General features: G+C 44.7%; 1 protein-coding gene across 1 annotated transcript in view; it reads left to right on the top strand.

The window, feature by feature from the left end:
* Window positions 1-14244, top strand: part of LOC115792911 (glutamate dehydrogenase, mitochondrial-like) — a 16286-nt gene extending 2042 nt beyond the window's left edge. The window contains exons 2-13 of the mRNA XM_030747538.1: window positions 3046-3126; window positions 3265-3320; window positions 5350-5413; window positions 5546-5640; window positions 6162-6341; window positions 7658-7795; window positions 7985-8122; window positions 9421-9501; window positions 9600-9723; window positions 9817-9908; window positions 9987-10049; window positions 12160-14244. Of these exons, the coding sequence (XP_030603398.1) occupies window positions 3046-3126; window positions 3265-3320; window positions 5350-5413; window positions 5546-5640; window positions 6162-6341; window positions 7658-7795; window positions 7985-8122; window positions 9421-9501; window positions 9600-9723; window positions 9817-9908; window positions 9987-10049; window positions 12160-12279 (1232 nt within the window). The 3' untranslated portion in view covers window positions 12280-14244. The remainder of the gene's footprint in view (window positions 1-3045; window positions 3127-3264; window positions 3321-5349; window positions 5414-5545; window positions 5641-6161; window positions 6342-7657; window positions 7796-7984; window positions 8123-9420; window positions 9502-9599; window positions 9724-9816; window positions 9909-9986; window positions 10050-12159) is intronic.

The raw sequence follows: 14244 nt of genomic DNA, 5'->3' as shown, positions 1-14244 counted from the left end.
TGCAGAGCTTCTCTTGTTGTGAGGTTTCAGCAGCTGTAACCGTTTTCAGGCTGTTTGTTTCTCATGTCAGGGACTGTGTGTGTGTGTGTGTGTGTGTGTGTGTGTGTGTAGGTGCGGTTATGTAACACGTATGTACATGTTGAAAGGAGTGTCAGGTTGTGTTGTGGTGCTGACGTTTCCTCCTTGAGCAGGAATGCTGTTGGGACTGTTCGATCATGCGGAGCCGCGTCCTGATGTCGGCCGCTGTGCGTTCGTTCTGAGCTCTTTGTTGTCGCCCGATGTTTGTCTGAGGTTCAGACGTGTGCAGTAAACATCCAGATGCTGCAGCAGCACAAACACAGGGTCTCTAATTTGCTGAGGTGAAGCCCGGCAGATAGACGATGTCATCGTGTGACCGATGGAGACGTCCGAGCAGCTCGGAGTGAAAATGAGACTTGTTAGCGCAGAGATTTCCACAGTGTCCACCATCAAATATAAGGGGGCAAAGGTAGATTCACTCAGTGCTGCTTTAACTGACAGCCCTCTCTGTGGCACGCCTCACCCTGAATGGAAACGCCTTCGTGAACATCCACAGAGGTGAAATGTTTTTGGGATTATTACCTGAGCTGCACCCTAATCCGCCCACCCACCCACCCACCGTCAGTAACAAATGCTCAGTTTCCTCCTGTTTGTTGGATAAAAACTACAGTGTCAAATTCATGTTCATCCTGATTGACGTAATCCCACCTCCCAGTAATACCAGCGTTCCCACTGTGAGGCTTTCCCTGCATGGATCAGAAACAAAGCTAATAGGCTGGACTGCATCCAGATTTCTTCCTGGAACAAGCTTTTTTCCCACTCACAGGTTGATGGGATTTACTCGGCTCATGTTTCTGCTGACAAATTAGTGCAAGTTTGAGCCACGAGCGACTTAATGAAGATTTCCTGGCAAAAAATCCAGTCGAGGAAATGACTGCAAGTAGTCGGCAGTCAGTTTATTGGCAGACTCGATAAGAGAGCGGAGCTCAGACAGAAAGGAGGAAAATTATTATTAAGAACTGGTCGCCCTGGTTTGTAGTGTGACAGAGAACACAGAGAGGCTGTTTACTGCTGCTTAAAAACCCTCCACCTGACTGCTGAACCAACAAACACAGACCGGAGCCGTCCAATCAGCTCAGATCTTTTTCACATCCGCCTCGGCGGTCGTCATGGGCGTCTCCACCTTTAACCATCCTCAGAGTCGCTGCGGCTCTCCGAGGACTCGGAAACATTAAACGGGATTCTCACAGGAACCCGGAGACGATCACATGTCACTGCCTCGCTCTGAGCGGCAGAACATTTAAAATTTAAATATAACTTAAAATTACATTTAAAAAATGAATTTAAATGAAAATAAACAAAAATGAGTCAGATTAATTATTCAAGACTGATTCATGTTTGCAGCTGTAACACGTCCTTTAATCAGTTAAACTTAGAATGTGGGAAAATCACTCTCATAAACATATCTGCTCAATGGACACTTCATTAGGTACACGTCGTTAGTATTGGTTGGACCCCCCCCCCCCCCCCCCCCCCCCCCCCTTTGCATTAATCCTTCATGAACCAGATTTGCGTTAATAAATGATTTAATAATTGATCAACGTATTGATTTATTCTGCCTTACAGAAACCTGGTTACAGCAGGATGAATATGTTAGTTTAAATGAATCAACACCCCCTGCATCACAGTAACTGTCAGAATGCTCGAAGCACAGGTCGAGGAGGAGGAGTAGCTGCAATCTTCAATTCCAGCTTATTAATTAAAGCTAGGACATCTTACTATTCATCATTAGTAGAAGAAAATAAGAAAAACATTAATTCATAACATCTCAAAGACGTATTATTACATACAGTTACTTTCAGTCTTTCTGAGTTAACTTCAATAAGTACATGCGTGTGTGTGTGTGTATATATGATGTGTATGTGCATATATATCTCATTGGTGCATTGCCTGTCATTAGCTGATAACTGCACTCCATCTAAATATGGTCATGTGGTTCCAAAAAGGTGAACATGATGTAGCCATCTTTAATATACAGTCTGTGGTTGGCGTTCATCTTCAGGATGAGAGGCGGGTGATTTTATTGCTGTTTATTGGCTGCTGAAGAGTCAGGCAGCAGCAGCAGGTGTGGAAGGCTCTGTTTTCTATAAGAAGGCGTCCGTCGGTTGATTTGGTGTCGTTCTGACGTTGTAATGATTGTTTAGGGTTTAAAAGTTTTTAATTAGATTTTTAATCTGCCGCCCTGCTCTGGTGTTTGCTGCTGCTCGTTTTCTGCCTCGTTCAGCTTTGTGTCTGCAGATGAAGTCCTGCACTGAGTGAGGTTTAAAGCGTCTAACCCTCAGACCCAGTTTTGTGTCTGAATAAAGATGAGCTGTCAGGCGAGCAAATATAAATGTAAGACCTGGTGGAGCAGGTGGAGGGTGTGGTTTTTTTTCTGGCACACTGTCCCTTTAAAGGAGTCTGTCGTTGAGCTGCGGTTGCCACACCGAGTCAAGTTTTTCTGCTTCCTCTTCATCACTCTCTTTTTCACTTCTCTGTTCCCTGCAGACCTCTCACTCTGCCCTTCCCTTTCTTCTCCTTTATTCTCTGTTCTCATCCATCTTTTTGTCACTTCCTCCTGTCGCTGCTTTCACCTCTAAACCTGTTTCTGTCTCCATGTGTTTTTCCACTCGCCTCCCAGCTCAGCCATTTTGTCCCTGCAGCCTGTTGGCTCACATCCACCCAGACCTCCGTCCACTTTGACTGTTTTTGCAGCGCTGAAATACGGGCTGCTCGTTGCAGCAGCTCAGGGCAGCTTTGAGCCTGTTCACGGGCTGGGCTGAAAATAAACAGGTCCACTTTAAAGCTGAAACAAACGCTTAGATAATTAGTGAATCACAGTCATTCCCAGAGTGTGTGCAGAAGCCCCCTCATGGGCTATGAAGGTACTGCTGGGGCATCATTTACAATAAATATATTTTAAAAATTCAGCTATCTGAAAACCTTAAAAAGATTTTATAAGTGGCTGATGTCGCCTGTCTGTTTCAGGTATCCGTTACAGCACAGACGTGTCTGTGGACGAGGTGAAAGCTCTGGCCTCGCTGATGACCTACAAATGTGCCGTCGTAGGTGAGGACACACCAAACCCAAACCTCGCTGTGTTGGCCTCTCCTCAGAGATAACGCCACAGGGCCACAAACGCTGGCGTCAGTATTTCAGTGACTCTGCTGTTGGTTCTTGTTTTAAACTAAAGGAATTTGTTTCCAGATGTGCCGTTTGGTGGAGCCAAAGCTGGAGTGAAGATCAACCCAAAGAAATACTCAGTAAGTCTCATTTCCACACCTGCCATCATATCGAGAGCCGTCTTTGTGGTTTTACTTTGCTTATTTAGTGTTCAGCCTCTCTGAGAATTAAACTTGGAATGTAATTATTGTAATTGCTGAATACGGCCACAAGGTGGCGCCTCTGTCTGTTGTTGTCTGTAAGTCTAGCAAATGTGTAGCACGAAGCTCGCCTCCAATCCGCTGGTAGGAAGATTTCAGACCCTAAGTCGGCTCCTCTTCTTTCCCAGGATGCTCGAGGCCAAACTCACACTCCAGTTTCTTTTCCCCGTCGATCGGCGCGTGCTGACACGGGTTCTGCTGCTTTCGATGCCATTTGGCGCCGTCTCCGGGCCGGTGCCGATCTGCTGCATGTAAACGGTGTAGATTTTGTCGCACGGGGAAACCTCTTCAGGACTTTACTCCTGACCTGCAGATCTAAGTAATTATGATATATTGGTAGAGGCTGAGATAGCAGAGACAGGAAAGCTGGGATCTGTTCCTTTAACTGACGGCACCTCTGCAGCCTCAGTGCCGCGCTGCTCTGATTCAGACCTGAGAGGAATCGCTGAGCCATCAGCTGGCAGAGACGCCAGATTCACTCTCAAACATGATGACTCAGTAACTTTCCCTGCACATTGATTTCAGGCCCCTCTGTCACCCCTCGCTAAATGTTTGCTTGACCTTCACTCTTTGCCATTTTCTCTGCTGGAAAACACACAACGATCAGCTGACGTGCAGCTCTGTGAGGACTGCTGACCTCTGACCTTCTGATATGAGGCAATTCCAGGAATTAGACTGACAGACCCTATCAGATCTGTTTAAAGTAGACCGATTTTCCTTTTCCTCCTGTCCTGTTTTATCTCCTGCCCTGTGGGGTGTTGGGCCAGGCTACCAGAGCAGCAGAGCAGCAAACGGTTCATCTGTGGAGCCTTCAGAGGTTCACTTCCTCTTTGTCTTCATCCTGGCTCGAGCTGACATGAACCACGAGGGAGTTTCGACTTTTAGGAAAGGGATGCATTTAATTTATAACACAAAAAAACAAGAGCTTCGTATTAAAAGTGAACAGACTAATCAATTTATCTCCAGCCTTTTCTTCTCTGTTTAAATAAAAATCAGTTCATCAGTCTGCTGTAATAACGTGCTGCCTCTATGATACCGTCAGGTTGATGCTATGACAGCGTGTTAGAGCCAGTGAAGTGAAAAAAGAAAGGGGGTGGGGTAAGGCGGGGTAAAATCATAAAAAACATCTTTGACATTAAAGTTTTAAATGCAGTTCTATGAGAAAAAAGCTGACGTGCACAAAAATTCAGTTTCCAATGTTACGTCCCAGCCGAGGGGCGACCGAGACGTCACACGAGGCACGAGTCCAGCCGCTCCTGAGAAAAGGCCGGCAGCACCGACCGGCTGATTCTCAGCAGCAGTTTGTTTGCTTTGGATGTGACCAGGTCCAAAGCAACAAACAGAAGCTTCTAGTGTTCCTGCTCTTCCCTCACCACAAAATAAACGGCAAACAAAAGACAATTATTTGAATACACGAGAGAAAAAGGGCTTCAACACAGAGGCTTCTCACTCCTGCGGCTGCTGCACTGCTCAGTAGATACAGCAGGTTCATATTTACACAACTGTCTACACAATGCTGTTGGCTAACAACAAAGATATTGGGAACACAAAGTAGCTCTCACTATTCACAAACACACTTCAGCTCATGGCTGTTTATTGGCCGTCGAGGAGACGAGGAGTGGGCCAGGTGGCGGCTGTCCATCCAATCTGTACTCAGGAACATATTCAGACCAGCCAATCAGCTGCCTCCACCTGTCTCTGCCAGCCAGCGCACACAGACACACTTTGGAAGTAGGAGAGGAAAATGCACACACCCTCACACCCTCTAGTGGGAGGAGCTTAACATGTAAACAACAGGCACGTGGTCATGGATCATAGAAGAGAGAAAATTCCAGTGACAGCAGATGAAAAATATATAAATCTATATATATTTTTTTTCTTTTTAAATAATAAAACTTTGTGTTTTCAGGACACCGAGCTGGAGAAAATAACCAGGAGGTTTACCATCGAGCTCGCCAAGAAGGGCTTTATCGGTGAGTGATCAAACACAGCAGAGGCAGCGGTCGTACGCAGGCTGACGGATGTTTGCTAAGAGCGTGCTGACGCAGGCATCAGCTAGTGCGGATTATACTTCGTGCCCTTCTTAAACTGACGTGGTCTTGCAGGGCCCGGTATCGACGTTCCTGCTCCGGATATGAGCACCGGGGAGCGGGAGATGTCCTGGATCGCCGACACCTTTGCCACCACAATGGGACACCGTGTGAGTACAGACCTGAGAAAACCAAGGGAAAAAAAGATGTGCAAACCGAGACGTGGACACGTGCGACCTTTAAACCTCAGGGTTGGATCACACTGATCAGTTTTTGACTCTGTTCACTCAAATTTGTCAGCCAGCAGCAGAAGCTTTGCTGCATCAGTTCACTGAGATGACTGTGACCAACCATCACCCTAATAATACAAAAAATGACTAAACAGGAACTAATAAACAGATCAAAGTAGAAAATCTGACTCTGAAGTGGACGTTTTTATTTTATTTGCTTTGTTTATGGAAGTTTAAATTTGTTCTTTGTTTTATTGCTGTTTTAACTGCCAATGAACTGTTTATTTATTTTATATAAGGTTTTATTAAAGTTAGAAAAAGCTTCATTGAAATAAAAGAAATGAATTGAATATAAATGCACACATTTAAATTATGAAGACAACGTTAAAAGTCATGAGATCATTTCTAATACTAAGGTGTTGGTGCTGAAGCTGTTTTTAACCTCTGCGCGTCGTCTTCAGGACATTAACGCTCACGCCTGCGTCACCGGGAAGCCCATCAGTCAGGGGGGAATCCACGGCCGCATCTCCGCCACCGGCCGTGGGGTCTTCCACGGCATCGAGAACTTCATCAATGAGGCGTCCTACATGAGCCAGCTCGGGATGTATCCCGGTTTCCAGGACAAGACCTTCGTCATCCAGGTATGTCATCATCATCTTTTTCACCTGCAGGAGAGGAAATGAGTTGTGTGGCACTCAGAAATCTCCTGCAGCTTTCTAATGATGTCCCAGCAGTTATTTGAAAAGCATGATGGAAGGCGAACACTAAATTTTGTCATCAGTCAGCGCGACGGTCCGAGCGGACGTCTGCATGCCTGCCTGTTTTTCAGTGACCACATCGACCCGTCTGTGGAGAGCTTACATTAACTTACACCAACTACCCGTGCACCTCAGGCTGGGACTTTATAACAGCTGTCATCTTTTATATACAGTATGCATGTAAGACGTGGTTCAGGGTGGATGCAGTTACACAGAACGAATGAGAGGAGGAAACTACTTCACCCTCCTCCTCATCACTTTTTCCATCCTTCACTCCTCATCTGCAGACGCATGTTTTCCTCCAGCTTCACTTAAACTACAGTTGACCGCAGCAAAGAAACTTCAGGACGCCCATCATGAGTGTCGGTTTTCAAAGTGGATGGTCCATGCACGAACATGGAGAGCAGGGAGGGAGGAGGCGCCGCTTAAGTCATGATTCACTTTTTTATTTTAAAGCAAATCAGCCAACGAGTGCACAAGGAATCACAAAGAGACAAAACTGAGTGCAAACAGACACAAATATGTGCAGCATGACAAAATATGTACTTCTGTGAACGCTCAAAATCCCACAAAAGTCCCAAAGCAGCCACCGAGGAACTCACAGTGACTCCAAAAACAACTGCAAAGACACGAGGCCGGCACAGAGGGCCAGGATTTAGGGTTACAGAGGGACCTTCGTGGTGAGGAAGGTGACTCACCTCTTTCCAGTAAGAGATCAGCACCTACAAAATCACTGCCTCTGGACCAGTAACCTTCTGGGTATTTAACACTGGAAATATGTGACTTTGGTTTAGCACAGGGGTGCCAGACTGACTTAGATAAAGTAAGAGAGCCTGAGATATGTTTAAATCCATGGTAGATGCAGCAGGTTTGGGTCCTCGTCGCAGTAATTCAGATGCTTCATGCTGTCACATCTTCCTGACAGTTTGCCATCTATGCAGTGCTGGTGCCCAGTCAATGTGTTTCCACTGTATAATAGGACTGGTACCAAAAGCAGCAAATTATGTTCTGCCAAAATGACATAAAAATAATAAACAACACAACATAAAAATGGGTTCTTCTGGTGTTTCAAAGGTACCTGTTGGAAATGGCAGAAACCACACAGCACATTTCCTCAGCTGTGTGGTTTCTGCCATTTCCAACAGGTCGAGCCTTTGTAACATGAAGCTGGGTTAACGCACCCTCTGCTCTGCCTGCAGGGTTTCGGGAATGTGGGTCTTCACAGCATGCGCTACCTTCACCGCTTTGGAGCAAAGTGCGTCGGAGTCGGAGAACTGGACGGAAGCATCTGGAACCCCAAAGGCATCAACCCCAAAGAGCTGGAGGACTACAAACTGGTGTGTACGCAGAAACACTAAAGTGCAGCCACGCTGTTCTGTCAGCAGGTGGCACACTGCTCATATTAACAGTCCAGTTTCGTTTTGCTGATTTTATTCTCACATAACTGGTTTGCTTTTGTGGTTCATATGAAGTAGTTGCTGTATCACTCAGTTAATCAGTTGGAATGGATGATTGGTTATCTCCAGGCCAACGGGACCATTGTGGGTTTCCCGGACTCGACGCCGTATGAAGGAAGCATCCTGGAGGCCGACTGCGACATCCTGATCCCCGCCGCCAGCGAGAAACAGCTGACCAAGAGCAACGCCCACAAGATCAAGGCCAAGGTGTCACAATTACCAGATCAACTAATTGCGTGTCTGCATTTTACAAAGCACAGGAGCAAAGAAGATAACATGAGCTGGAAACATCTCATGGTGGCATCTGAAAGCTTCCAGTTTGTGTGGAAAATCAGTCTGAAGTGCTTCATGGTGCCAGAAATTACTTCTAATTATAAGAGAAAAACATAATTCTGGTTTGAAGTCTAAGTTTAACATTGTGTGTTGTGTAACAGCAGGAAGACAAAAGCCCTGATTGATGATTGGAAGTAGAATTTATAGACAGAAAATACCCCTGAAATAATGAACATGGAGGATTTATTTAAGATGGAAAATTATAAATATACGATGGAAACATATATGTAACTGGTATAAATTTAAAGGAGCATAACCACATATGATGTTTGCATGTGAATGTTATATTTATGGATATAATAGTGATAGAAAACTTTAATAAGAGTGCTTTATTAAAAAAACTTAAGTGCTTTACATAAAGAATAAAACATTCAGTTTAAAATAAGAACAAAGAAAGGAAGCAGTTATAAAGAAACAAACAGATGTTGTTGATCAGATTTCTCATTGATCAATTCTAGGAAGTTTTGGGAACGGCTACCTGCGGCAGGTAAATAAATTCTTAATGTTGGAGATGAACCCTCCAAGCTGGGTTATGAATGGGCCAAGGGTAGAACCTTGAGGAACTCCACAATTGTATTTTTTTTAATAACTTTTCTTTCAAACTGTAGCTTTATAACAAGTATTTAAACAAAAATATATGTGAATTGTATGTTTTTTTGCCTCGCGTCACATGACAGCTGGGATACGTTTTTGCTGCCGGTCAGAAAGGCTCCTCATGAAGTGGGCACTGTCGGGTGTGGCGGGCAGATAAAACTGGGTGTCATCTGCGTAACGGAGTATCGTCCATTTTGTATCTTGTGTATAAACAAGGAAGATACGCAATGTGACCAATGCTGTTCCAGAGGTCTCACCTGCTGAGGACAGACAGCACCGCCCCTGCAGAGGCACGGGGGGGGTAGAAGTCTACAAGCCAGTAAACATTTCAGATAAATTCAAGAACTCCAGTGTGAGCGTTTGTGAGGAGGACGCAGCCAAAATATTTAATAGGTTTTACTTTGGTGAATAACACCGTTTAAATTCCACAGGCTGATTCTCCTCATATTACTGTGACTGTCTGAATTCACAAGAAAAGGTCATATTTGTAATGAATAATGATTAAAAAAATGTCAGCAGTGGGAAATAGTCCTTGGGGTTCCTTCAGTAAACTGACCTGGAGTCTGTGGTACCTTCAGATCATTGCAGAGGGAGCCAACGGGCCGACCACACCTGAAGCCGACCGCATCTTCCTGGAGAGGAACGTCCTGGTGATCCCGGTCAGTGCATGCAAACACTCGTTAGCTCCATCAGATGTTAATTAGCCACACGTGATGTAAATGAGACGTCTGCATTATCCCCTCCTCTCACGGGTCAGGACATGTACCTGAACGCTGGCGGTGTGACCGTCTCCTACTTCGAGTGGTTGAAGAATCTGAACCACGTCAGTTACGGTCGACTCACCTTCAAGTACGAGCGTGACTCCAACAACCACCTGCTGAGTGAGTCTCCAGCATCCACCCGGGAAAACTCCCTGCAGACGCTTGGCTTTCTTATCTGATCTTCCTCGTTTGTAACGCTCTCGTTTCCCTCAGTGTCGGTCCAGGAGAGTTTAGAGAGGAAGTTTGGGAAGCATGGCGGCTCCATCCCCGTTGTCCCCACCTCTGAGTTCCAGGCTCGGATCGCTGTGAGTACACACATACTCGTAGTACGTGAGTACTGTCTCCTCCTCCTCAGCTGTAGTAATCTTGCTCTGTGGTTTCAGGGAGCGTCTGAGAAGGACATCGTTCACTCGGGTCTGGCCTACACCATGGAGCGCTCCGCCCGGGTAACGCACACACACAGAGCACACACACATGCAACACAGCGTTGGTGCAGCACTAAACACATTAAAACCAATTTATTAATCAATAATAAATTAGTGATCTGCTTTAAAAAAAACAAAGTATCATTATTGGTAGCTATATGTAGCTCTATATATTGAGTGCACGTTTACATTCTAATAAATCATTAGATTAGATTAAACTTAATTAATCCTTTAGGAAGTTCCAGCAGCATCTTTTACAGATGAACTAGAGACACAAACGCAGCAGAGAAACTGTTTTTCTCCTTAATCCTGAATTCAACCAGTGAATGCTCTGCTCAGTGAAGATGTAGTTAAACTTATACACACACACACACACACAGATGCTGTCATAAAATTAGAATATTACTTCAGACCAATACAAAAAAAGGATTTTTAGAAATGTTGGCCGACTGAAAAGTATGAGCATGAAAAGTATGAGCATGAAAAGTATGAGCATGTACTGCACTTAGTACTTAGTCGTTGCTCCTTTTGTCTGGATTACTGCAGTAATGCAGCGTGGCATGGAGTCCATCAGTCTGTGGCACTGCTCAGGTGTTATGAGAGCCCAGGTTGCTCTGATAGTGGCCTTCAGCTCTTCTGAATTGTTGGCTCTGGTGTATCACATCTTCCTCTTCACAATAGCTCATAGATTTTCTATGGGGTTAAAGGTCAGGGGAGTTTGTGGCCAATGAAGAACAGGGATACCATGGTCCTTAAAGCAGGTACTGGTAGCTTTGACACTGTGTGCAGGTGCCAAGTCCTGTTGGAAAATGAAATCTGCATCTCCATAAAGTTGGTCAGCAGCCGAAAGCATGAAGTGCTCTAAAACTTCCTGGTAGACGGCTGCGTTGACCTTTGACCTCAGAAAACACAGTGGACCAACACCAGCAGATGACACGGCACCCCAAACCATCACTGACTGTGGAAACTTTACACTGGACCTCAAGCAGCGTGGACTCTGTGCTTCTCCTCTCTTCCTCCAGACTCTGGGACCTTGATTTCCAAAGGAAATGCAACATTGACTTTGATCAGAGGACATAACTTTGGAGCACTCAGCAGCAGTCCAGTCCTTTTTGTCTTTAGCCCAGGCGAGACGCTTCTGACACCGTCTCTGGTTCAAGAGCGGCTCGACACGAGGACTGCAACAGCTGAAACCATGTCTGCATACGTCTGTGCTGGTGGTTCTTGAAGCACTGACTCCAGCTGCAGTCCACTCTTTGTGAATCTCCCCCACATTTTTGAATGGCTTTTGTTCCACAGTCCTCTCCAGGGTGCAGTTATCCCTGTTGTTGGACACTTTTTTCCACCACATCTTTTCCTTCCCTTCACCTCTCTATTAATGTGCTTGGACACAGAGCTCTGTGAACAGCAGCCTCTTTAGCAATGACCTTTGTGTCTCGCCCTCCTTGTGCGAGGTGTCAAAGGTCGTCTTTGAGAAACGGTCAAGTCAGCAGTCTTCCCCATGATTGTGTAGCCTACAGAACTAGACTGAGAGACCATTTAAAGGCCTTTGCAGGTGTTTGGAGTTAATTAGCTGATTAGAGTGTGGCACCAGGTGTCTTCAATATTGAACCTTTTCACAATATTCTAATTTTATGACCAGCGTGTGTGTGTGTGTGTGTGTGTGTGTGTGTGTGTGTGTGTGTGTGTGTAAAAACATATTCCACAAACTATAATCTCCGGATTATATGCAGTCTTTTTTTTTTTTTCTTAAAAAAGGGAAATAATTACATGGCCACAAACTCCTGATGATCATTTATGCTACAAAACAAAGTTTGTTTTTTTTAATATTTACAATTTAATTATTGATTTCAAAAACCAGCTGTGACCGTCTTTATTATAAAACCTCAAATCTGTAACTATAACCTGTTTTCATTAAATCTATATTTGATTTAGGAGGAAAATAAATGTAGAAAATTGAAATAAAAGAATCAAATCTGAGTTATTAAAAATCTTTTTGGTGCGTTAATGAATTAAACTGATGAGGATTAAAAAAATCTGAAAACATTTTCAGACTCTGTCTAAATATGAACTTTTCTCCTGCTCTCTCCCTCCTTTCCTCATCATCCTCCTCATCCTCTCTCTGATGCAGCAAATCATGCGAACGTCCAATAAGTACGACCTGGGTTTGGACCTGCGGACGGCGGCGTACGTCAACGCCATCGAGAAAGTGTTCAAGGTTTACAACGAGGCCGGCCTCACCATCACGTAGACCCGCCTCCATCCACCTGTCCGTCTGCTCGTCCGTCCTTCATCTCCGACACTTCAGAGTTTAGTTTCCACGGCAGCAGCAACATGAAATGTGGGTCTGAGTCTCTGCAGCCCCCCCACCCCCCACCCGTGTTTAAAATGAAATAAACCAAAGAAACTTGCGGTCACAGCGTCTGACCGACCGCAGACTGGCCAAAAATATGTGGACACCCCTGCCACACAGATGATTGATGCTTAGAGTCCAAAAGGTGTGTGGTGACGTGGAGGAGCATTTCAGGTCGTTTAAACAGACGACAGACGCACTTCCTACTGTGATGTGTCCTGAAAGACCTGAGCAGGTGGATGGATGAATATTTTTGGGTTTGAACTCTTTGAATTTAGCGATAAAAATCAAAAATCATAAACATTTCTGAGTAGGGGTGCACAAACGGTGGCTTTAATTATCAGAATGAATGTTGGGAAAAACTTCTAAGAAAAGCTGCAATCACTGAATAAACAGAAACCTGATTTATTGTTAAAGAGCTGCAGATGAAATCCATTTTTTTTCTCATTTGTTCTCTAAAATGTGGGAAAAACCCAAACGTTCTCTTTCAGGCTGGGTCTTCAGTAGAACCGCTGTCCCGCACGGCTCGGGTTAGAGCCGACGGGTTTCCCGGCTCGGCACACTGATGGAAACCTTAAAGATGGTGACGGGAAGTCTCCCCCAGAGGAGCTGGAGGTGCTTCAGCCTCTGTGACGTCAGCTATGAGCTCAGCTCTGCTTCTTCTTCGCGTAAAGACGCTTCTGAGCAGCATAAACCCGATCACTGCCTCAGTCCAGTAGGTGGAGTTTCCCTCTGTACGCGCACTCTGACCTCGTTAGTTTACTGGAAACTGTTTCCATCCCCTTTCCAGAGCTGCAGCTTCTCCCTCCTCACTCTTTATTAAAAAGGGAAATTTAAAATTCACCCGAAAGCCTGCTGAGCACGAACGTCAGCAGTCAAAGGTTTAACAAAGCTGGACTTGGATAATCTCAGGTTTACTGGCGTCCTTCCTCACAGCTGATCCTTACGTTTCGTGCTTTTTTAAATTAACTCCACGTTTGGCTTCCTCAAACTTTTCATCTGAACTCTCAGAAACTTTCTGTAACAACTCAAACATACAGACTTCCTGCGCCCTCCTCAGCACAGCGCCCCCTGGCTGCGTGTCTGAAATCTCCCGTTTTTAAAATAAGTCCAGCTCAGTAAATAAATGCTTTTTCCAGTTTTATAGTGGAGGGACCATCTGCTGCTGCAAACACTGAACTCAGATCAGCTCACTAATGGGTGTCCACATATTTCTGACCACATGTTGCTTTTCCTCTTCCTGTGCGATGCCGTGCACGTGCCTCAGGACTGTAGCGCTGACGTTTCTCTGCCTTTGGGCCCAGAGCTGCTTCAGTAAAGGACTGTTCTGGTGTTTTTCTCTATTTACAGAGCAATAAATGCAAACTCCTGTTTACTGCCGTCAGAGCTTTGCCTTAAAACCTGCAGTTTCATACAAATGTGTGATTCATAGCACGTTATGTGGAGTTACACACAGAGAAAAGGGATTCTCACATATTATATTCTCTCATTATATTCTCACAGATGAGCTGCTTCCAGAGCGAGAGTCCCAAAAACGTACCAAATATTAGTTTTCACTGTTTTTGTTCTTTAAATGTTGAAATCTGTAGATGAATTTTTAAAGATTAAACCTTTAGCTGCAGCCAGGTTTTGTGCACATTTTCAGTTTGCACATAAAAACAAATATTTATTAAAAAAAGTTGAAATATCACAAGTTTGTTTTTGTCAAATGAGGGAAAGTTTACCAATAAAATAAAGTGTGAGTGCCTCCCCCTGGTGCGAGGACTCGGATGATTTAAAGTTTCGGAGGACGTCCGTTTCATTCCAGCTTCTTTTTTTATTTTCAGTTTATTAAAAATTACAAAATAAAATCTTAATAAATCA

The sequence above is a fragment of the Archocentrus centrarchus genome, chromosome 15, assembly GCF_007364275.1.
Source record: "Archocentrus centrarchus isolate MPI-CPG fArcCen1 chromosome 15, fArcCen1, whole genome shotgun sequence".
NCBI classification, from domain to species: Eukaryota; Metazoa; Chordata; class Actinopteri; order Cichliformes; family Cichlidae; genus Archocentrus; species Archocentrus centrarchus.
The sequence above is the reverse complement of the archived record's forward strand: the minus strand, read 5'-3'. Positions and strand labels throughout refer to the sequence as shown.